The sequence below is a fragment of the Mesoplodon densirostris genome, chromosome 10 (genome assembly GCF_025265405.1).
Source record: "Mesoplodon densirostris isolate mMesDen1 chromosome 10, mMesDen1 primary haplotype, whole genome shotgun sequence".
Classification (NCBI taxonomy): Eukaryota; Metazoa; Chordata; class Mammalia; order Artiodactyla; family Ziphiidae; genus Mesoplodon; species Mesoplodon densirostris.
The window spans coordinates 70,985,033-71,008,653 of record NC_082670.1 but is presented as its reverse complement, the minus strand read 5'-3'; the positions used below and the strand labels follow the sequence as shown (position 1 = coordinate 71,008,653).

Sequence of the window (23,621 nt, the reverse complement as noted above, 5' to 3'; positions counted from 1 at the left end):
TTTGCTAGGAGCCAGTGAAACCGGAAGAAGGCAGAGATATGGCAAACAGGATTGGCGCTTTTGGGTACATGGAGTGTTCAGCAAAGACCAAAGATGGAGTGAGGGAGGTTTTTGAAATGGCCACGAGAGCTGCTCTGCAAGCCAGACGTGGGAAGAAAAAATCTGGGTGCCTTGTCTTGTGAAACCCTGCTGCAAGCACAGCCCTCATGCGGTTAATTTTGAAGTGCTGTTTATTAATCTTAGTGTATGATTACTGGCCTTTTTCGTTTATCTATAATTTACCTAAGATTACAAATCAGAAGTCGTCTTGCTACCAGTATTTAGAAGCCAACCATGATTATTAATGATGTCCAACCCACCTGACCCACCAGGGTCCTTCTGACACTGCTCTAACAGCCCTCCTCTGCACTCCCACCTGACACACTAGGCGCTAATTCAAGGAATTTCCTAACTTCTTGCTTCTTTCTAGAAAGAGAAACAGTTGGTAACTTTTGTGAATTAGGCTGTAACTACTTTATAACTAACATGTCCTGCCTATCCTCTTTCAGCTGCAAGGTACTCTGGTGAGTCACCACTTCAGAGCTTTACTCATTTTAACATTTCATTGGCATAGCTCTGGGTGGCAATCCAGTTTTTTGAAAATGTGCTCAGCCAGAAAGGCCCAAGTCCACGCAGCTGTGGCAAAGTTACAGTTCTGTGGTTTCATGTTAGTTACCTTATAGTTACTGTGTAATTAGTGCCGCTTAATGTATGTTACCAAAAATAAATATATCTACCCCAGACTAGATGTAGTATTTTTTGTATAATTGGATTTCCTAATACTGATATTTGTCATCCTCACAGAAAGTGTATTGGTTTTTTTAAAAAAAAAAAAGAAAGTGTATTTGAAAATAAAGTCAGATGGAAAATTCATTTTTTAAATTCCTGTTTTGTCAGTTTCTCTGATAAAAGATGGCCATGTCTCCCCTTTTCGGCCCCGCTTATTCCAGTACCCCCTTCCCCAGAGCTGGGCTAAGTAAATAGGAATTTGGTTTTACGCCTGAGGCACTTAGATACTTCAGAAGGTGGCATAACCTGTCTCACCTGGACTGCAGGGTCTGGCTCTAGTTCACAGTGCTCTTTCTTCTCACTGTATCCAGGTTCCCTCCCAGAGGAGCCACCAGTTCTCTTGGGTGGCCCACAGTTTCTCCGTCTTCTCCAGCTGACTAAACTTTTTGTCTGTACCAGTTAATTTTTCCAACTACTAATAGAATAAAGGCAGTTTTCTAAATTTCCTGTATCCTGGTGTTTGTGTTGGCTCTCTCCAGGGCTGGGAATGGAGGATGAATTCTGCCTAGCTCACCGTGGAAGGTTCCTTCAGGGGGCAAAGTACCGGCTTGCCCACCCCCACCCCAAAGCTGGCACTAACCTGGCTTCTCCCAAAGAGGTGGAAATGATTATCTTGTGTCACATTCAAGTTCAGAGTGGGGTGGGTAGGGAATGCAGCCGACTGAGGGGTACTCCAAGCAGTCGTTCTTCTAGACAAATCTTAGTGTGTTTTCCTCTTCTTACTACCTGTCCATTTTCAGTGTCTTTTACTTCCTTGCCTGAGCTCCAGATGAAGTTGAGGATGGTCTGAAATCGACTGAGTCCCCTTGGCCCTGCATGCTTTTGGGCTCCCCTCCAGAGGCCTGGAGCAGGGCCTGAGTAGTGACCCCAGAAAACCTGTGTAAGGGTAGTGCCACACTGGGGGTGTAAAAGTAGGAGGGAAACCAGAGGCCAGGAGGAGAACACAGTCTAGGGCAGCTCCAGAATGCAAGGAAATGGGTTAGAAAGAGCTGGCTCTTGGAGTCCAGCCCTGGCTGCCCGCCCCCTTTCTCCCCAGCATTGCCCACCCTCCTCCAACTTAACCTTCCTAGAACCAGGAAGTGTCAACACAGAGGACTTGCCTTGGCAGCTGCTGCTAACTGCACCATCATCACAAGTCATAACTCCCTCTGCGCCTGACAATAGGGCACGTTCTCGGGGAGTAGTAATATGGCATAGGCTGGGAGGGCTGTGTGGCCACAGGCAGCAAAAGATTCTGTTGCTGGCGAGTCTCCCTGTGCCGGGCCCCAATCCCTGAAGAACCATTGAGAAAGAATCCGGAGCCCTCTAAAGCCTGGGCTCTGGGCTGGATAATCCGAGCGACTGCCACAGTGCCGGCGCTGCGCTCCCTGGGCGGGACCAAACGCGTCCGCGCCTCGGCACGGTCTGGGCGGTGTCCGCTTCCGGCCCGACCGCACCCTCCAGCCTCGCGGGACCACAGCCGTAGGACAGAGGCCGGATGAGGCGGGACCGAGCGGGGGAGGGGGGTGTAGGAGCGGCCGGAAAAGTGCCCGAGCCACATGACCCCGGTCGCCCGCCTGTTAAAAGGAGGAACTTCCCGGACCACCTGTTCGTCTAGTCCGCGGCTCTCCCCTGTCTTTTTGGGCACCCACGCCATGTCCGCCGCTCAGCGCTCGGCGGCCGCCCTGGCGGCAGCGGCCCCGCGCTCGGTGTACGCCTTCTCTGCGCGCCCGCTGGCCGGCGGGGAGCCCGTGAACTTGGGGTCCCTGCGGGGCAAGGTGCTGCTCATTGAGAATGTGGCGTCGCTCTGAGGCACAACTGTCCGGGACTACACCCAGATGAATGACCTGCAGCGGCGCCTCGGGCCCCGGGGCCTGGTCGTGCTCGGCTTCCCCTGCAACCAGTTTGGGCATCAGGTGCGTCGGGCCGGGCGGAGCGGAGGTGGGCGTGCGACAGCGGTAAGGAACGCCGGTGGACGACCCCCCGGGGCCCAGCAGCCGCACGCCCTGGGGGCGGAGAGGCGGGCCACCGGCTCGCTTCCCTCCGGCGCTTGTCCCGGCTGGGGTTGAGGTCCATCCTGGGGTTATGCAAGAAAGGCCACAGTCTAGTGACTCATGGAGAAACTTCATGTTTGCAGTTAGAAGACTTCCCTTTCCCTCGCAGCCCCGGGTCCCAGCTGCTCTCCCCTTCCGCAGGAAAATGCCAAGAACGAGGAGATCCTGAATTGCCTCAAGTACGTACGACCAGGCGGCGGGTTCGAGCCCAACTTCATGCTCTTCGAGAAGTGCGACGTGAATGGCGAGAAGGCGCATCCGCTCTTCACCTTCCTTCGGGAGGCTCTGCCCACGCCCAGTGACGACGCCACTGCCCTCATGACAGACCCCAAGTTCATCACCTGGTCTCCGGTGTGCCGCAACGACGTTTCCTGGAACTTCGAGAAGTTTCTGGTGGGCCCAGACGGTGTGCCTGTACGCAGGTACAGCCGCCGCTTTCTGACCATCGACATCGAGCCTGACATCGAAGCCCTGCTGTCCCAGGGGCCCAGCTATGCCTAGGGTTCCCCTCTGACCCCTGCTGCTTGGCAGTCACAGCGTTGCCCTCTGGGGATTTTATCCATGAAGGTGTTTCCTCTAAACCTGCATGGAGGAATGCCAGATGTCCAGGAAAATCCCCCGAGATGGGCACTGGTCCTGTCCATCCCAGCCTCCCCTTTCCTAGACCACAGCTTTCTCATTAATAAAGTGCTGAGTGTGAGCATAATTGTGTGTATGTTCTGTATCATTGTCAGATGGGGACACCTTTCCTACTAACCTCATTGTCATAGGGCTGGGAGCTTAAGCCCTCATTCCTTGGCTGGCATTACCTAGGCAAGCCTGAACATCCCAAAATTTCGTCTGCAGTGGAATTCCCTCTTTCCTATGTGGAAATCCTAGCTCCTGTCTCAGCGTTTCTCCCTCTGCCAGGACATGCAACAGGGCCATCCTGAGGCCCTGTTACAAGAGAAAGTCTTTATTTCAAAAAGAGGAAGAAATTTCAAAGGCTGACTGCCTATCCTCAGTAGTTAAGCCTCTCCTTCCTGAGTATTTGCTCTGCTCAAAATGACCTTCACAAAAAATAACACCATGGGCTCCGACTCATGTTTAGAGTCCGTGGCTTTGTAACTGCAGAACCAGCCCAAACTGGCCCTGCTCTGTTGATAACGAGATACTGAGTTGTTCTTCAGAGATAGCAGAACAAAACCACAAGTCATGCAGCAGAGGAGAAATTTGGAATTCTAATAATGCCTGGAACCAAGTTTTTCCACCTCCACCCCTCCTCCCCCACACAGAACCAAAAGAACCTGGACATGACCAGAACCTGAATGCTGGAACCCTTTCAGAAGTGAAAGATCCATTGTCCAGGAAGACCCAGTGCTGAAGTCCCCTTTACCATACCTTACCATAAATGGCCAAGTTCCAAAGCCCTCCAGTCAAAACCTGCCCCACCAGTGCCTCCACATCTGAACCCATCCTTCCCTAACTCAAAAAAGTTTGACCAAACCCCAGATTAGGGAGATAAATTTGACACCCTTGCCTCCTGTCTCCTTGCCGGTCAATGTCGCAATAAAGCTCTTTGCTCAAAAGTGGGTGCCATAGTATTGGCTTCTATGTGTGTTGGGCAGCAAGTCCTTACTTGGTAACAGCCTCCTCAAGTGTTAGGGCCATACACGCCCACTTTACACAGTTGGCAGCTTATGCAACATAACTTTCTTTCCCCATTACTTTGCTAGATCTTTGCATAGGGCTACCCAGTGCTTCTATCTGCTCTGATGCTGTGCTTACTGGCTGCTGCCTCTCAGGTACTCAGAAGAGTATACAACTGGTGGTTCTGACCATGCCCTGCAGTTGCAATTGCATGGTCAGGCTTAGGGTAGGTGCGTATCTTGGAGGCCAGAGCTGCTTCTCAGGTATGGCTCAGGTCCAACTTCTCCATGTGTTGTTCCTATTGTCAGTAATCTCTTGAGACAGACCTAGAGCCACTTCCTATCACAATACAAGGGACTCTGCCGGGCTTGTATGCAATGAAGCTTCTGTTGGGACAGACAAGCACTGAGATATGTGTTATCAGTCCAGAACATGGTCCAGAGGTTCTGGGGTCCCAATGTTTATGCTCAAATTGGTGGCTCAAGTCGTCCCTTCTGTGTCTGAACCAACTCGCAAGAACTTTTCTTCCAACCCTACGCAGGCATCTTTGCTGCTGCCCTCCCCTTCTGCCTGCCCTTAGGTCATTAAGGGCTGTATTTGTTCTGGCTCCCTCTCTCTCCATCATCAAAACAGGCCCACCTCCCTCTGGCTGCAAGGCCTCTCCACCTCGCTTTTGAGTCCCCTCTGAGGTAACAGGGCAGAGCTCTGTTCCCCATTGAGACCCCACTCTATCTGTGCTCCTCTCAGAACCAAAAGTCTTGATTAGATCTGTGAGTGACTGGTCTGCTTCCCCAGAAGGTGAAAGTCTGGGAAGTGGAAAGGGGTTGGTCATCTCCTCAGGGTCCATAGGGCCTGGTGTATAGCATGAAGCAGCCAGTGTTTGTCAATTAATATAAAGAGAATAACTTTCCACTCAAAACAGGGTCAGGGGGACTTCCCTGGTGGCACAGTGGTTAAGAATCCGCGTGTCAAGGCAGGGGACGCAGGTTCGATCCCTGGTCTGGGAAGATCCCACATGCCATGGAGCAACTAGGCCCGTGTGCCACAACTACTGAGCCCGCACGCTGCAACTACTGAGCCCACGCACTGCAACTACTGAAGCCTGCGTGACTAGACCCTGTGCTCCGGAAGCCACCGCAATAAGAAGACCACGCACCACAATGAAGAGTAGCCCCCACTCGCCACAACTAGAGAAAGCCCACGTGCAGCAACAAAAACCCAACACAGCCAAAAGTAAAGAAAATAATAAAATTAAACAAACAAAAAAACAGGGTCAGGGATTTTTGAGGATTATTTGTAGACTCCAAATCTGACTGCTGGAATGGAAACTAACAACCCATACACCTCGGTATATCTGGGTATACCTAGGCCATCTTTGACCTCCTTAAACCCCACATCTCTTCTCTAAAAGCCCTTTGCTCCTTTATTGCAACACTCATCATTCAGCCCTGTGCCATATACTCTGCTGGGTGCCAGGATACAGTCCTCAGGAAAGCAGAAAGACTCTATAATTACTAAATGCATGTTTAGTTCCATGAGAGTAGTATGGGGTACTTTGAGAATAAATTAGAGGGCCTGGCCCAGTGGGGAGGATCACGCTTTTGTCTCTTGGAGGGAGTGACAGTGAAGCTGAAGAGAGGTTAAGGAGCAGTTAGCTGAGGAACAAACTGATGGCGGGTGGACAGGCAGGGAGTTCAGTGTGTGAAGGTCTGAGGTGGAAAGGTGGCATCACTGACAATCAGGTAACACAAGGAGGAGCAAGTATGGGGGGAAGAAAAGTGTTTAGATTCAGATTTGGCGCATGAGACATCCAGATGGAGATATCTGGAGCAGGTGCTTACAAGAGGCTCAGAAAAGGAATCTGGGTTGGAGACAAAGGTCTAGTCAAGGGGCCAGTAAGTAGCCATTGGAGAGGATACGGTCTCACCTGGGGAGAGTGGCAAGAAGAAGATCAGGTGGCCTAAACTTGAGGCTTATGAATTCACAGTGCTTCTGGATCAGATGGCAGAGAGGCACAGCTGGAACAGTGATGGATGGAATCAAAGAGCCGAGGGAAGGGACATTTCATAAAGAATTATTAGCTGGGGGGACTTCCCTGGTGGTCCAGTGGTTAGGATTCTGCACTTCCATTGCAGAGGGCACATGTTCAATCCCTGGTCAGGGAACTAAGATCCCGCATTCCTCATGGTGTGGCCAAAAAAAAAAATAAAAAGAATAGTTAGCTGGGATGAGTGCTTGTGAACTGAGGGTTCCTCAGCAAGTGCAGTGTTGGGGAGAGCTAGAGCTGTAACCAGACAGCAAGTGCCCGAGATCTACCAGGTCCTATTCTGGGAGCTAATACACAGTGCCCAAAAATCACCTGGGTGCTTGTTAAAAGCTATGTCCACGGCCCCCTTCCAGAGATGCTGATGTGGATAGCCTGGGGATTTAGGGTCCCATTCAATATCCTACAGCTGAACCCATGAGGAGAGACTTCCTGCTCCAACTCTCCCCTTTCCTGTGAAGGGTCAGCGCGGCCCGGGCCACACTCTCTGGTTAGGCTCTGGGATGGGAATCCAGGGCTCCCCAAACTGACTCCAACTTCTTCCCCTCTGAGTACCTGGTGACTCACCCCTCCTTGCCCACTTTTTTTTTTTTTTTTTTTTTTCTTCAGTTTATGCCTTGGGCTGCAAGAGGAAGGAAATTCTGAGATCCCCATGTGGCTGACACTGGCTGGTGAATACTCCTCCTCAGACTTGAAGCTGCATGCCTCCTTTAACTCTCCTTTTCAACTCTCTCTTTTTCTGGGAACACTCAGACTAAAGCCGGTTAACACTTTATCTTCCTCCCCAAGAAACTGGACATCTTCCCCCAAAACACACACACATTCTTTCTCATTCAACCATGCAACTGCTACTGGCTCTGACCTGCACCCACTCCACCCCATTGTGAATCAGCAGCTCAAATTAACAAGTAAGAGTGAAGGAATCCCAGTGAACCTGCCTGAGGTCCTGGCCTTTGGTAGCAGTGCCTCCGGGACACTGCCTGATCTGGGAGCAGGCAGCAGCATTTAGGCCACAGGTCTTCTGAGAAGGGGATGGGCTGTGCTGTTACTCAGTAGGTTCAGAAGCCTCCGTTTTAGCAGTTCTTCCAGAAATGCTGGTTTTAAATTTTTTTTAAACATTAAATCTGATAAAATATGTATATGTATATTAAATCACAATGGACACACTAAAATTTATTTGTCAGCTATTACCTCAACAAAGCTGAAAAAAAATCTGATAAAATTCATTTGGTCAGGCATTTCTTGCACAATTAGTTCTTTTATCAGACGACTTCCTCATTCTGTCTCGATGTAGTTCCACAAACAACATTTAAAATAAGCTAATTTTCAGAGAGGCATTCCTGGCCTGATCAGCCTTTTCTCATAAGTTTTAACTTTGGGGTAATACTGAGTAAAAAATACTTACTAAAGCTTTCCACAAGAGAAATAAATCCACCCACAGCATGGATTTTTTTTTTTTTTTTTTTTTTGGCGGTACGCGGGCCTCTCAGTGTTGTGGCCTCTCCCGTTGCGGAGCACAGGCTCCGGACGCGCAGGCTCAGCGGCCATGGCTCACGGGCCCAGATGCTCCGCGGCATGTGGGATCTTCCCGGACCGGGGCACGAACCTGCGTCCCCTGCATCAGGGGGCGGACTCTCAACCACTGCGCCACCAGGGAAGCCCCACAGCATGGATTTTTAAAGAATGGGCAGGGATCCCTGTCAGAGTACTCTGAATTTGGCAGGTTTTTGTTATTACAATCACCAAATAGGCTAGATAAGCATGCTTTCATAGAGGTGTGACACACCCGGGCTGGCACTAAAATAAAGCCCAGCTGGAGCTGGTCAATAAGTTACCGGGCATCAGGCACTGCTGGATTGGGAAGCAGGAGCTCAGATGAGAGAAGTTCTTGCCCAAGGAGTGAGGGCTCATGGGCACTGGCCCTGGGGCTAACAGAGAAGCCAACCTGAGATCTGACATCCTTCAGCTTTGACCTACCCAAGAACTCAAATCCAGACGTGTCACATGAAAAAACAAAAATAAAATCACTAACTAGGTGGGCCACTTGCTGGTGGGTATTCTGTTAGTTGCTTCTGGATCAGAAGCATTGAAACTGACAGGACATGACAGTGATGTGCTGGGCAGAGGCCCAGTAGTCCTTCTATCATTCATCCTGCAGACAGAAACCCCACTCCCAGCACCCCTCCCAGGTCCAGTGTAGCCGTGGCCAGCAAGGCCAAGGTAGAAGACCACAGAACAGGCTCACTTAATCCAAATGCCCAGAGTAGGGGCAGTATCCAGGGGCAGGTGCAGCCCACCTTGGGTGGTGTCCTACAGTCCTGCAGGCTACCTGACTCCACAGGGAGGCGAGTGGAGGAAATCTGAGCCTCCCTGCAGAAGAAGCACCTATTACCCCAGCCTCCTCTGTCACCAGCACATGGCTATACCTGTGTACATGTGCGTGAATCTAAAGAAGCCCTGGTCCCGTCAGGATTCCTTGGCAGACTCATCATGCATCCTCAAAGGTCAGGGGGGATGTTAAGCATACTGTTTTTTTGGGGGGGGCCTCACCGCTGCACAGCATGTGGGATCTTAGTTCCCCGACTAGGGATCGAACCCTCAACCCCTGCACTGGAAGTGCAGAGTCTTAACTACTGGACCACCAGGGAAGTCCCTCCCTTTTTTTAATCTTTAATTTTTTTTCATCTTTAATGTTAAGCATACCTCTGCTTCCTACACCAGTTGCTTATGTTTCCTTCCTAGCAAAGTGTCTACAGCATCACCCTCCATGTTCCTCTAGCACTTTTATCACACAACACACTATAATTACATGTGAAAACATCTTCCCCAACCTCACTGGCTGGGAACCCCTGGACGGTAGGGACTGTGAGGACATAACAGATTATCAGTCAAATGAAAAAAATGACTACTATCTGGATAATTCTTTCATTCATTCACCCAAGAAATGCTTATGGAGAATTTGCTCTGTGCAAAGGGAAAATGACACATACAATTAATATCTAAATGCTTATTTAAGGTTAAGACATTGATGGTAACAAAATTAGAGCAGGAAGAGGAGACATGACCACACATGGGCCCAGGACACAACACCTTCCCCACCCAATCAGGGCTAGCTACCACAGTGGCATAACCAGAATGGAATCTCCAACATGGGAAAAATGATCCCACATCCTTTCTGTGAGATTCATTCAGTTTTTTGCCTCTGTCACCTTCCCCAGTAACCCAACCCTTATGTAACAGAGGTGAAAGTGTCACTGGTAAGACATTTAATTCTTCTAAAATGTACCTCTAGAGCCTTTCACTTTTTCACAGTCCCCTGGGCAAGGTAAGGAAGCACAGGCAAGAAGGAAAAAAAAGTATTTCTCTCCTGATGCCACCTCTAATCAAAAGGTGCCCAAGGGACTTCCCTGGTGGTGCAGTGGTTAAGAATCCACCTGCCAATGCAGGGGACATGGGTTCGATCCCTGGTCCGGGAAGATCCCACATGCCGCAGAGCAACTAAGACCGTGCGCCACAACTACTGAGTCCGTGTGCCACAACTACTGAAGCCCACACTCGCTAGGGTCCGCGTGCCACAACTACTGAGCCCACGTGCTGCAACTACTGAAGCCCATGCACCTAGTGCCCATGCTCTGCAACAAGAGAAGCCACTGCAGTGAGAAGCCCACGCCCCGCAACGAAAAGTAGCCCCTGCTCACCGCAACTAGAGAAAGCCCACACGCAGCAGTGAAGACCCAATGCAGCCAAAAAAAAAAAAGAGGTGCCCAGTATTTGTGAATACAGCCACATGTGCTCTGTGATTGCCGGCCAAGTGTGGACCAAGGGTGACTGGGGAGGGCCAACTCCAGGTAGGTTTAGAGCAAGCCATAGTACCAGCCAAGGCAAGAACTTTATGATTTGGAACCAAATAAAACTTAAAGTTCACACACCCAGACATTACAAACCCACAATTAGATAGATCATCACAGTCCAAGATCGTAGTATGTAACCAATCAGCCAGACCTGTTGCCTCCAGCTCTCTTCCTGCTTTCCTTCCTGTTGTTGTGCTCCAAGCTCCCTTGGCAACAGGTGAGTTGTTCAGTTCTGGGACTTGGTTGTGGGGCCAAGAGAGGGGCCTACTAGGCCCATACCTCTCCCTAGGGGAAATGGCCCAATAGAGAACACAGTCCTGGGGCCAGGGTGTCTCCTGAGTTGAATCACTCAACTCCTTTCCTCCCAAATCCGCGGGTCCCTCTCACAACATCAGGAACACACAGGCAGATGTTCATTGTTTCTAGTTCTCAGTTTTTAACATATAATCAAACTCACTAAGCAAGTTTTAAAACTGGAAATAATGGTGATCTTCTGATTATGAAGTTTCACTTTATTCCTTGCATTTTAACTACTGGCACTTGATAATTTTAATATAAATTTTTAGGGACTACTCATAATTAGTGTACTATTTTTACAGCTATTTAATAGCACTGAAGAGATCCAGGCTTAAAAAGATTTTCCAAAGTTTTCATTTTTATAATTAGGTTTTGTCCCCCTTTCTAGTGGTGCTGACGACTTGTCCTACTTGCTTAAGACTCTGACCCATGCCATAAATGGTATAGGAGAAACTGCTAAAATAAGAAGAGTGAAGAAGACATTGTAATGTAGGTTCTGAAGTCATGTCAGTAACCCAACTTTCTTCTTCCATAAATAGGACTAAAGGCAGTGTTTCTCATTTGATAACATTTTTAACAATTTCAAAGAACTTTCACAGAAGGGCACTTGGGGTGTCAGGGTTGGCTCCCCAGATGTAGAATTATCACATGATGGTAACTCTTATCTGCAGGGGATTAACTGCTATGTGGTTATTCAAGGCAGTTTTTTGTTTTTGTTTTTGTTTTGCGATACGCGGGCCTCTCACTGTTGTGGCCTCTCCCGTTGCGGAGCACAGGCTCCGGACGCGCAGGCTCAGCAGCCATGGCTCACGGGCCCAGCTGCTCCGTGGCATGTAGGATCTTCCCAGACCAGGGCACAAACCCGTGTCCCCTGCATCGGCAGGCGGACTCTCAACCACTGCGCCACCAGGGAAGCCCCTCAAGGCAGTTTTAATTCCAAATTACTTTCCCCTGCTATCTACCCAACTGCCAAAAGGCCTTTGTTACCAGATGGTGTGTGATAGATGTCCCAGGAGTGCAAATTAATTTCAATTAGCCAAAACGCAACATAAAAATAGTAAATCTGTTCAGATGACCTACCACAGCTTCACCAGGCCAGCTCTCTCTTCCACCCCCAACACTGAACATGGCTCATCTGTTTCTCCTCTCCTCCCTCATAGGCACCTTTCCAAAGGTTCCTAGTAGGTCTCTGGGCTGCACCACTGTAGGCATAAAGCACCCTAGCTATTTCTCTCTGCTCTTCAACCTCCTACAATATCTGTGGGCCATTTAAGGCAGGACATATGGTCCCTCTGGCCTCCCTTCTAGCTTTAGCTCTCAGGTCCTTTCAGTCTGTGCCCAGATCAACTGGCCTAATCTTCACTCTTTGATCCTTCCTTGCTTGCTCCAGAAATTCTCTTTGACCCCTCTAGTCTCCTCTCCTTTAACATGCACCATCATTTCTATGCTTTCTTCAAGACCACACTCGGGACTTCCCTGGTGGCGCAGTGGTTGAGAATCCGCCTGCCGATGCAGGGGACACTGGTTCATGCCCCGGTCTGGGAAGATCCCACATGCCGCGGAGCGGCTGGGCCCGTGAGCCATGGCCGCTGAGCCTGCGCGTCCGGAGCCTGTGCTCCGCAACGGGAGAGGCCACAACAGTGAGAGGCCCGCATACCGCAAAAAAAAAAAAAAAAAAAAAAAAAAAAAAAGAATCAGCCTGCCAATGCAGGGGACATGGGTTTGAGCCCTGGTCCGGGAACATCCCACATGCTGCAGAGCAACTAAGCCCGTGGGCCACAACTACTGAGCCTGCATGCCACAACTACCGAAGCTCACGTGGCTAGAGCCTGTGCTCTGCAACAAGAGAAGCCACCGCAATGAGAAGCCCGTGCACCTCAACGAAGAGAAGCTCCTGCTCTCCGCAACTAGAGAACGCCTGCACAGAGCAATGAAGACCCAACGCAGACCAAAAAAATAAAAAAATTACACTCAAAAGGTACTTAAGTCAAAGGCTCCCTTTCACAGCTCGGGGTCTAGTCTTTGGTTCATACCCTGTAACGGTGCTTATCACGCACTTCTTGGCGCTGGGGCTATTTGTGGAAGACCCCCTCTCCTCTATTAGATCGTATAAGGGCAGGTACTGGGTCTTATTTATTTTTCTCTGAGGGCGGGAACTGCTAGACTCACATAAGCCAGCTGCCTGGTCTCCTCCTTGCTCTGGGCGTACTTCCTCCTCCAGGAGGAGGGCTGGGTTTTTTGTATGCAAGGTCGAGTGGGAAACATACGGTGTTGAGGACACTGTATCTTGCTGCAGCAACAAACCAGCAGCCTGGACATCTAATGTGGGGAATACACCTAGTCCTCTCCTCCCACCCCCGTTGCTATCGCCCCTCTGTGGCTGCCTGCCCCCCTGACAAAGTAAGCAGCTAGCTCAGTGGAGGGCTTGTGGAATTCAGCCTGGGCCAGGTGATTCTGGCGTCCAGACGGACACGATTGCTAATGACTAGGCCACACCGTCGAGTCCCGGTCCCAAAGCGCTGGTGCACCTGGCACTCTCCAAAATCCCTGTAGGGTCTCCCGTACAGGGACCTGGAGCCCACGTTTGGGCAGCTAAAGACTTGCCTAAGGTCTCTGCTGAAAGTGGACTGGCTGGAGTGAAAACGAGAAAATCTAGTTCCAGGCCTCCTCGCATCTGGCGCTGCGTTTATCTAAGACCAGGATAACACCGATGGCCGGAAGGGGCTGCCGGAAGGGTCGTGGGGCCTGCGGTCTGGCTCCTTGAGATCGTCGGGCTGGACAGGAAAAGAGGTGCCGGACGGCCACCAGGCGGCGAGACCTGCCGGGCGGAGGAAGCGCCGGCTTCATCTCCGCGCCGCCTCCCGGCTCCACCGCGCACTGGCGGGAGAGGGGGGACGCGTCCCGCCTGTTGGAAAGGCAGAGGCTGGCAGGCGCTGCAGGCCGCGGCGAAGGGAGGGGCTTGGGCGCGCGTACATGCGTGTGTGCGTGCGTGCGTGTCTACGTGGGCGGGGACCACAGCACGCTGTGCGCGAGGCGGATGTCCGGGCCGGTAGGGCCGGAGACACGGACGAGATGGCGGAAGGCGGGGGCTGCCGTGAGCGACCGGATGCGGAGACCCAGAAGTCCGAGCTCGGGGCCTTGATGAGGACCACGCTCCAACGAGGGGCGCAGTGGTGAGCGCTGGGCCCGCCTTTCCGCCCCACAGGGCCAGGGGCCGGCGCTCGGACGCTCAGGTCCGGCCCCTCTTTCCCGGCTTGGGCAGGGGCCAGGCGGAGGCGATGTTAGTGACCCTGAGAGAGTGGCTTGACCCCCGCCCCTTAGGGGAGGGAGCCCTAGATTACCTCGGGGAAAGCGTGGGTGGAGCTGAGGGTCGTCCCGGTCCATTCGGAGCCCCGGGGGGTGGATCCGGCGGAGGCTAGGGCTACGGGATGGACAGAAGCGGAACGCTCACGGGGACCTTAAGGCTGAGGAGAGTTCTTTATCTTTGAGGACTCGCTTTGTGACTTTGGGCGAAGGCGTCCACACCTCACAGACCCTGATTCCTTACTGTTAAAACCAGGGTAGCGATATTTGGCGCCCCTGCCTTCAGTTGGTTGAGGCGTAGATCCGAAGTAGATACTTGTAAACTGCCGAACAGACGTCAAGGTCAGAGGCTAAACAAATGTCTGAGAGCCCCAGGTTATTTTGGTAGCAGATGTCAAAAATAATTGTGGCGGCAGCATTTCGGAGTGGGAGAGGCGGGTAGCCTAGAGCCTAACTAAAAAGAGGATTAAAAGACCAGGATTTAGAAGAGCAAGTCTGAGTCAGGAAGTTTTTCTTAATAAATTGTCTAGTAGAAGGGACAGGACTTCCACTAGTGAAGAGATTCCTGGGTGGTATTATTGTGTGGGAGCAGAAAACTGGGGCTTGTCTTTGCATTGAATATGATTGATCAACCCTCTTTAGGAAACTGTGGTAGTGGTGATAATGCCCCGTATAGTGACAGAGGAATTGAGCAGGGAAGAGAAGCATTGAGATTAGGAAGAATTCAGTCTCTACAGTGTTCTTGAGCTAGCCAGGCTGTGAAAGGCAGGGCAGGCAGGAGTACTTTTAGATGATATCCTGAGTAGTGGTGGCACATGAAAAATACTCAGCAGAAGCAGAGGAAGTTTCACAGAGACTAAAATCACACACTAAAAGTGTTTGGAGGGGAAAGAGCATTTTAGAGATTTGGATATATTTATGGATCCTTGTGGCCTTGCTGCCTGATCTCCACTGAAGTGTGTTGGTTGTAAAATTTGAAGGACTCACCAGTATAATTGTTGTGCTTTGTTCCCCCTACAGAGTTTTTCCCCTCCTTCTGTCTTAATTGTAAAACAGCATGGTGATACTTCTAAAATATAACCAGATCAACTTAATGCTTTTTTGACAAGATAAACACACCAAGACAATATTATATGTATATATGTGTGTGTATATATGTATACATGTGTACATGTATGTGTGTGTGTATACACACACACATATATATATATACACACACAAACACATTTTTTTTTTTTTTTTTCTTTTTGCGGTATGTGGGCCTCTCACTGTTGTGGCCTCCCCCGTTGCGGAGCACAGGCTCCGGATGCACAGGCCCAGCGGCTCCGCGGCATATGGGATCCTCCCAGACCGGGGCACGAACCCGTATCCCCTGCATCGGCAGGCGGACTCTCAACCACTGCGCCACCAGGGAGGCCCCAAACACATTTTTTGATATCTTGTTTGGTCCTCAGAGGAAAACTGAAGTGTGTGATGTTATTATCTCATTTTTAGAAAGAAAATTGTTTTACTGCTGTTCACATCAAGCAAAGCACTGTAACCAAACTGTCTGCCTGGACAAGGACCTCTACAAAGATCATTATGAAATTAATGACATGGTCATTAGCAAACAAGGTTTTCCCCATAGAAAGAATTTCTTTAAACAAGCATTTTTTTTTTTTTTTTTTTTTTTTTTTTTTTTTTTTTTTGCGGTACGTGGGCCTCTCACCGTTGTGGCCTCTCCCGTTGTGGAGCACAGGCTCCGGACGCGCAGGCTCAGCAGCCATGGCTCACGGGCCCAGCCGCTCCGCGGCATGTGGGATCTTCCCGGACCGGGGCACGAACCCGTGTCCCCTGAATCGGCAGGCGGACTCTCAACCACTGCGCCACCAGGGAAGCCCTAAACAAGCATTTTGAAGCCAGTCATTTCCTTCCTTTCATTTATGGATTCTTCCAACAATCATTTCACTTAATGGATGCCTGCCTTGGGCCAGGCTCACTGTGCCATGTAGGGCCTGGTCCTGCTCCTGCTCTTGAAAGTGTGTTTTTTAGTGGGGGTTGCTTGCTCCCCAAGTGGAAGGACCATAAAAAAATTGAGGGAGCAGCTGCAGCAACTTACAAGCTCTGCTTGTCTGGTACAGTAAATTTTTGTCTGTCTCTAGGTATCTTATTGACAGCCGGTGGTTCAAGCAGTGGAAGAAGTATGTGGGCTTCGACAGCTGGGATATGTACAGTGTGGGTGAACATAATCTGTTTCCTGGCCCGATAGATAACTCCGGACTCTTTTCAGGTGCAGTATCCTGTTGCTTATCTAACTGAAATGTCCACCTGGGTAGTGGCCTGAGGTCATGTGTATCTGTAACATAGATATCGTGAACCTGACTTTCCTACTGTGAGGGGATAGAAACAAGTGTCCTTGACTTGTGTCTATAGCAGAAGTCTATGCAGACCCTCATGGAGAAGTTAAGCTGCTTTTTTTCCCCTAAATTAACTGCTCTTGGTAAGAGCGTGCTTCTAGCATTTTCAATTTCTGTCTGCCTGTCTCTTTTTCTCTTTTTTTTCAAATTAGTTCTGCTAGAGATTTCAGATTTTAGATTAGTGTATTGAATGGAAAGAAATAGGATATCTTTTTTTTTTTTTTTTTTTTTTTTCCGGTACGCGGGCCTCTCACTGTTGTGGCCTCTCCCATTGCGGAGTACAGGCTCCGGACGCGCAGGCTCAGTGGCCATGGCTCACGGGCCCAGCCGCTCCACAGCATGTGGGATCTTCCCGGACTGGGGCACGAACCTGTGTCCCCTGAATTGGCAGGCGGACTCTCAACCACTGCGCCACCAGGGAAGCCCTAGGATATCATTTTGAAACGGCATCTGGAATCTGAAATTTGGGAACCAGAATTTTCTGTGTTACCTTTGCAGTAAAGTAAATTGTAGACCTGTCAACATTCATCAAGCATTCCTGTGATGGCCGTGTTTGCCATAGAAGTAGTGTAAGGGGAGGTGGAAGGTTAGTAGAGTTATGATCACTGTCAGCTCCCAATAGAAGAAGTGACTGAAAAAGTGATGTATGACACACCTGAGCTTGGCTTGCACCTTTAGATGCACAGAAATGGCAATTGGCCTTTCCTAGGCTTTGTTCTGCCTGGCATTAGACTCCCTTGCAACCACGACAGAGGTGATCTGTTTATGGGCCTACAATCAGGGCAGCAGGAAGGCAGACAGTGCATGAGGCTTTTGAGGCTTGATTCAAGTACATAACACTACCTGAGTGTTTTTAAAAGTGAGCAGTGCTTCAGCATATACCTTGTTTTAGGGGAGGTCTGAATGACAATAATGTCATAGGCTTTGTTTACTGATGTAAGTCAGATGGTGGCAGTATACCATGAAGTTACCCCAAAGGATAATTGCATTGTGTTTGCACTTTGTCCTTTTCCCTCTTTTTTTTTTTTTGAAAAGGAGAATTCTTAAGGCTTTTAATAGTATTGGTGATGAGAATGCTAGAGCTGGAGCGACCCTCTGAAGTAATTTTGCCTGACCTTCAGCTAAGGACAAGCATTCCTTCTGCGGTCTTCCAATTTGATGTCACCTGGCTGAGGCTCAAAACGTTTGTTGTGTGCTTGGGAAGTGAGAAGTACATTCCGTTCAGACCCTGGAACATTGACAGTGTGGGAATGGTCTATCTCTGGCCAGTGAGGGCTACCCTCTTAGATCTTGGGCTCTCCAGTCACCTGCCAGTCCCAGTCTGGCTGCCTTCCGCCTAGGGTCATGGGAATGACCTAGAAGGGGCTCTTAAACGTAGGAAGGAGCGGGTAGGGCAACTTGCTAATGTTGTCTGCAGAGCACCCCTCTCTTATTTCCACCTGTGCCCCTGCTGTATATCTGGAATCCCAATGCTTAGACCAAACTGTACTCTCCTTTTTTTGCCTTGATTTGCCTCTGTTGGAGAAATTTGCAGAGCCTAAATCCTTTTTGTAAAACTCATGTGTGATTTTTAGCATGCTGCCCTTGGACTGATCCAGTTTTAAGTGAAAATAGTGAACTGCATTGAAAATTCCAGTTAAGTTCCTGTGTTTGCCCTATAGTGTCATAAGAATGACATTTTGAGAAGATTGTCACTGAGCCCCAGAGGAGAAAGCCTTGTAAGAATTGATGTACTTGGGGTTGATGATGCTAAAAGCTCTCGGTTCCTTTCCCACATTTAAAGGTTTCTGGCTGCTGTTTGGCACAGTATGCGTGGCCAGATCTGCATAGTGCTTAGTGTTAGAAGTGAAGGTGTATGTCTCCAAGTAAGACAAGTGAATAACCTTTATGAGTTTTAATTTGCAAATCAGAGAAAACCTTGGAGTTTAGGTGTCAGTTTTTTTCAGAGGCTCTTGTTTCAAGTAGACTGATAAGTACTACCCCTGTGCCATCCTTCTATTGCTGAATAGAAAAGGGGTGGTTGGTCAGTATTAATCATGCCAGAGCTGCTGTGGAATGTGGTTGGCTCATCAGTGAGAAGGAGCCACTTTTTTTTTTCTTTTAAATTATGGTAAAATACACATAAAATTTACCATCTGCATATTTTTAAGTGTTCAGTAGTGTAAAGTATATTCACATTGTTGCACAACCCATCTCCAGAACTTTTTTATCTCACAAAACTGAAACTCCATACTCGTTAAACAGTATCTCCACTCTCCTTTCCCCCCAAGCCCCTGGCAACCACCATTCTACTTTCTGTCTCTGAGTGTGACTATTCTAGGTACCTAATGTAAGTGGAATCATACAGTATTTGTTTTTCTGTGACTGGCTTATTTCATTTAGCATAATGTCCTCAAGGTTTATCCATGTTAACGGCATGTCAGAATTTCTTTTTTTTAAAGGCTGAGTGATATCCCACTGTGTGTATATACCACATTTTGTTTTTCCATTCATCCTTCTCACCTTGGAATTCCTGTTCTCCAAGGCTGTTTAGTTCCTTTCCTTTTTCCTTGGAAATTAAAAAGGCAGAGGTGGATCAGATCTGAAGCTCGCCTTGAGGAAGGGCAGAAGACCTCATGGGGTAGGGTGTAAACTGGTGGGAGAGGTGATAGGAAGCCCTGGTCACCTTGTGCATGCCATTTTTTGTTTTTTGTTTTGGTTTTTTGGGGGTTTTTTTTGGTTTTTGTTTTTAACATTGTCTGCCTTGAATTACAGATGAGTTGCACCATTGTGGGTACTTTTTGCTTCCCTGGCTTCATGGCTTCATTTGTCTAGAGAATAGTGGCTTCCACTACTGCGGGAGTGGGTGTAGATGGGCACAGGCTTAGCAGGGAGGCTTCCTTGATGGGAGATGATTAGTCTTCCCTTGATCCAGTCCCTTGGTCCTCCATTGAGAGAGTATGTTTCAGACCATGGATGTCCTTTTCTGACTCACAGTCATGTTGCCTCCATGTGGGGTATAAGATGGATGCTTAACATGTTAAAGGTGTTCTCCCTCCACATGGCCGATGTCCAGCTGAATTTTCACTTGGAGTGTTGAAAACTAAGAATGCTAAATGACTCTTGGTAAAATAAATTTAACTTCAATGATTTGTTTGTTTGCTTTCTTAGTAAATCTTTCAAAGGAAGATGATATCTGACCTTAATGCAGTTTCACTAAGCAGAATATTATGTTAAATATTCATAGTAAACAATTTTAATTGTGGAATCTGGAAGCACTTTGAAAGTATAAATCGAAGTTTTTCTCTTTTCTCTTTCCTTCTCCCTCCAACTGTGGAAGAAATACAAGTTCCTCATAAAATGTTCAGAAAGCATGGCTAAAGACTCCAGGTCTGCTCTGTGTTATGGCCAGTGACAGAATTTTGGAGTTTTGTGCTTGTTCCTATAAATGCTTTTCGTGTTTCTGAAAAGTACATAAGAATCATGTAAAACAAACATTTCTGGGGAGAAGAGCAGTGAGCTATGTGCTGTTTTCCTTTTTCAGATCCTGAGAGTCAGACCTTGAAAGAACATTTAATTGACGAATTGGACTATGTATTGGTCCCAGCCGAGGCCTGGAATAAGTTGCTAAACTGGTATGGCTGTGTAGAAGGCCAGCAGCCCATTGTCAGAAAAGTGAGTACATGAATTGTTACACCTGCTGGTCAGTGTCTGTGAGTGCTCCCTGACGCTGACTGGTATTGGTTTCCTGGGGTACTGGCCATACCTAAGAATTTGAATGGAGGCCTCCAGACATCACAGCTGCCCAGTGGCTTGGGATATGTCCAGCGGTGCAGTGAGAGCACATTCTGGAAGGTTCTGTGAGAGAAAGTTCACTTGGGGTCATATGGATATACAGTAATGTACTGCTTCTTGTTTAACTTAACCTTTCTGATATTGCTTTTCCCCCTGTGCTTTTTTGTTTGTTTGTTTGTTTTTGTTTATTTTTGGCTGTGTTGGGTCTTCATTGCTGTGCGTGGGCTTTTCTCTAGTTGCGGTGAGCAGGGGCTACTCTTTGTTGAGGAGCGCGGGCTTCTCATTGTGGTGGCTTCTCTGGTTGTGGAACACAGGCTCTAGGCGTGTGGGCTTCAGTAGCTGTGGCTCGTGGGCTCAGTAGTTGTGGTGTGTAGGCTTAGTTGCTCCGCTGCATGTGGGATCTTTCCAGACCAGGGATCAAACCCGTGTCCCCTGCATTAGTAGGCAGATTCTTAACCACTGCCCCACCCGCGAAGTCCCTCCCCCTGTGCTTAAGAATCTCTGGTCACACTGTTGAGTACCCGGAAAACAGCTGTTTATATCCGAGAGAACAGTCTCTTGAGGGAAGGCAGGCCCTGGGAGAGAAACCCAGATTGTTAGCCCCTCTGGTAGACAGGACTGGTGAGAATACCACCAGCCTGATTCCCACAGTTGTTCGCATATCCCACTGGAGGAGGACATCACAGGAGTCCACATGACTGCTGATACGTAGGCATTGGGTAAATTTCTTACTCTGCCTGGTGTTTAGTTTCCTTTCTTAGCAGAGTAGGAAAAGGCTGCAGTCCTGAGGCCAAGCTTCTAAGAGTCGCTCTTCAGGGCCAGAACTACCTTCTTTCTCCAGCTTGAAACCTGGGACTCCAAGAGGGGTTAGGTATCAAATGGTTAGGGGCATGCCAGCCTCCCACAGATGTCCGCTCCTGCCCACAGTCCTGCCGTGTGGCAAGCGTGCTGCCAAGGGCTTTAACTGTATTCTCTAGGCCTCTGATTCCACAGACCCTGCAAGGGAGGCATCATGATCCCCACTAAGAGATGAACAAGGACTTTCCTGTTGTGCACTGTTGTTGCCAGCTCTGGTTCCATCCAGATGCACTTGGTTGGTCCTAATGAGTGGAAGTAAGGTTTTTAAACTAGGACAGATACCAGTGGCTTTAAAAATCTGTACTTCTTTTTTTTTTTTTTTTTTTTAATTTATTTATTATTTATTTATTTATTTTGGGCTGCATTGGGTCTTCGTTGCTGTGCACGGGCTTTCTCTAGTTGCAGCGAGTGGGGGCCACTCCTCGTTGCGGTGCGCGGGCTTCTCACTGTGGTGCCTTCTCTTGTTGCAGAGCACGGGCTCTAGGCATGCGGGCTTCAGTAGTTGTGGCATGTGGGCTCAATAGTTGTGGCTTGCAGGCTCTAAAGCGCAGGCTCAGTAGTTGTAGCACACAGCTTTAGTTACTCCGTGGCATGTGGGATCTTCCTGGACCAGGGCTCGAACCCATGTCCCCTGCATTGGCAGGCAGATCCCTAACCACTGTGCCATTAGGGAAGTCCCAAAAATCTGTACTTCTGATCCCCCGATCACTTAAGGAAACTGATTATCATGTGGATTCTGCTTTTTGCCACTGATGAGACATGTTGCTTCCAAGACTGCCCTGGTGTGGAACCACTGCTCCTTTACCCGTGCCTCTTGTTCACAGGTTGTAGAGCATGGCTTATTTGTCAAGCACTGCAAGGTGGAGGTGTATTTGCTGGAATTGAAGCTTTGTGAGAACAGTGACCCCACCAATGTCCTGAGTTGCCATTTCAGCAAGTCAGATACCATCGGTGAGTAGCTGGGCTGGAGTTCCAGGTATCCAGTGAGAGTGCAGGGCATTGTGGCTAATGAGAGGGAAGCTGGGGCACCCTCTTCAGACTTGTTACCCAGATAATCTCGGGTTGTGGTTACCAGTCCTGACCTGGGAGCATTCTTGTGGACAGCTAAGCCTGGGAATCATATTGTATAAAACACTGGGCATGGTCTCTGCCCACTTAACGTATGGTAATAAGGGGGAAGAAATGCAGATTCAGAGAGATTAATGTCACTTATTCAGAAATCTCAGTGAGAAAACGGCAGAGCTAGCATTTGAAACCAAATCTATCTTAACTCCAAAGATAAGTTTTCTGACTTTTCCATGTTGCTTCTGTGCTAAAAATGGGGACCCACATCATTAAAGAATGGGAAGCATAGGGACAATTTTTGGTTGTATGAGTGCAAGAGGATGCCCATGGAAGATGTTTGCCTTGGGAGTCACCAAGGGGCTAAGGTCGGTCAGAAGTTTTGATCCAGAGCATCCAGTGACCATCTGAAAAGGACGGAGGATGAGCATTAGCTTGCCATGGCTGTTGCTGGCCTTGCTTCTGGAGAAAGCCCTGAGTGATGTTTCTGCCTGTCCCCAGCAACCATTGAGAAGGAAATGCGGAAGCTGTTCAACATCCCTGCGGACCGTGAGACACGGCTGTGGAACAAATACGTGAGCAACACCTACGAGCAGTTGAGCAAGCTAGACAACACTGTGCAGGATGCTGGGCTGTACCAGGGTCAGGTAGGAGGGCCCAAGCCATGCCCCAGCAGACAGCTCTGCCCAGGGTGTGTGGACAGGTATCTTTTGGTTCTGAGCATGTCAACAGTGAGATGGTTTGCACATTCCTAATATGGTTTCCCCTTTCACTCAGGTGCTAGTAATTGAGCCCCAAAATGAAGATGGCACGTGGCCAAGGCAGACCCTGCAGTCAAAGTAAGTGGACTTTTTCTCCCTGCAGCTGGGCACACAGGTGTAAGAGAGACACTATTTCCTAAGGCAGTTACTTGTGCTAAGAAAATAAAATTCTAAATCAGATGAAAACATATTCGATTATGTATCCGGAGTCTATAATCCTGGCTTTTGGTAAGCAGCGTGCTGGGCAGCCATCTCAGGGGAAGCTGTCAGGTGTGTGAACAAGGCAGTGAGCCTCTGCTTGTTGAGAATGAAAGGAGAAGAGAAGAGGCCAGGATCTGGGCCAGGATCTGCTCTGCCAAGAGGTGGCTTTGTCTCTGTCAAGGGCATTTATTTTCTCCACCTATAGTTAGAGGCTTTGATGGAAGAGAAGAGGGCTCAGGCATGGGGTCTTGAATGACTTAAAGGTAATAGTTTGATCCCATCCCACTCTTTACCCAGGAACCTGTTTCTCGTTGTTCTCGTCATTCGCTGGGGGACTTACTCTGCTCCTTAACTGGGGCTCCAGGCACCTCTGTCTCAGGAGATGTTCATGTGTGCTGTGAAGTTAATGCATGTTCTGAGAAGGGGACAGAAGTGTTGAATATTTCTTATGGTATAAGATGAGGGAATCATGTCTGTGTTCCAGTAGTTAATGGGGACAGTGTTGGTCTTTGCTTTCTTCCCTCAGTCAGGCCCTGGACAGTGACTGTTTTGTAGTAATGGGCTCTTAGCTCTTTTGAAAATTA

At 48.9% G+C, this 23,621-nt stretch overlaps 3 protein-coding genes across 10 annotated transcripts in view; all 3 read left to right on the top strand.

The window, feature by feature from the left end:
• The window catches only part of RHOA (ras homolog family member A), a 56,611-nt gene extending 55,341 nt beyond the window's left edge, over positions 1-1,270 (top strand). Inside the window, exon 6 of the mRNA XM_060111344.1 lies at positions 9-1,270. Within this exon, the coding sequence (XP_059967327.1) occupies positions 9-182 (174 nt within the window). The 3' untranslated portion in view covers positions 183-1,270. The remainder of the gene's footprint in view (positions 1-8) is intronic.
• A 1,033-nt stretch (positions 1,271-2,303) lies between these two features.
• Positions 2,304-3,567, top strand: GPX1 (glutathione peroxidase 1). 3 transcript variants are annotated; one of them, XM_060109545.1, is made up of 2 exons: positions 2,304-2,765; positions 2,945-3,254. In XM_060109545.1, exons 1-2 carry the CDS (start codon positions 2,367-2,369, stop codon positions 3,161-3,163), a joined length of 618 nt encoding a protein of 205 aa, XP_059965528.1. In that variant the 5' UTR covers positions 2,304-2,366; the 3' UTR covers positions 3,164-3,254. The 3 variants fall into 3 exon arrangements, with proteins under 3 accessions (XP_059965528.1, XP_059965525.1, XP_059965527.1); XM_060109542.1 differs by having other exon boundaries at positions 2,315-2,765; positions 3,003-3,567; XM_060109544.1 differs by having other exon boundaries at positions 2,319-2,723; positions 3,003-3,567.
• A 10,134-nt stretch (positions 3,568-13,701) lies between these two features.
• The window catches only part of USP4 (ubiquitin specific peptidase 4), a 50,889-nt gene continuing 40,969 nt past the window's right edge, over positions 13,702-23,621 (top strand). For 4 of the 6 annotated variants that reach the window (XM_060109092.1, XM_060109091.1, XM_060109090.1 and 1 more), the window contains exons 1-6: positions 13,702-13,855; positions 16,127-16,254; positions 19,905-20,035; positions 21,838-21,964; positions 22,577-22,722; positions 22,853-22,914. In XM_060109092.1, the coding sequence (XP_059965075.1) occupies positions 13,755-13,855; positions 16,127-16,254; positions 19,905-20,035; positions 21,838-21,964; positions 22,577-22,722; positions 22,853-22,914 (695 nt within the window). In that variant the 5' untranslated portion in view covers positions 13,702-13,754. Of the gene's footprint in view, positions 13,856-16,126; positions 16,255-19,904; positions 20,036-21,837; positions 21,965-22,576; positions 22,767-22,852; positions 22,915-23,621 lie in introns of those variants that run through there. The other 2 variants (XM_060109095.1, XM_060109094.1) reach the window with 2 other exon arrangements.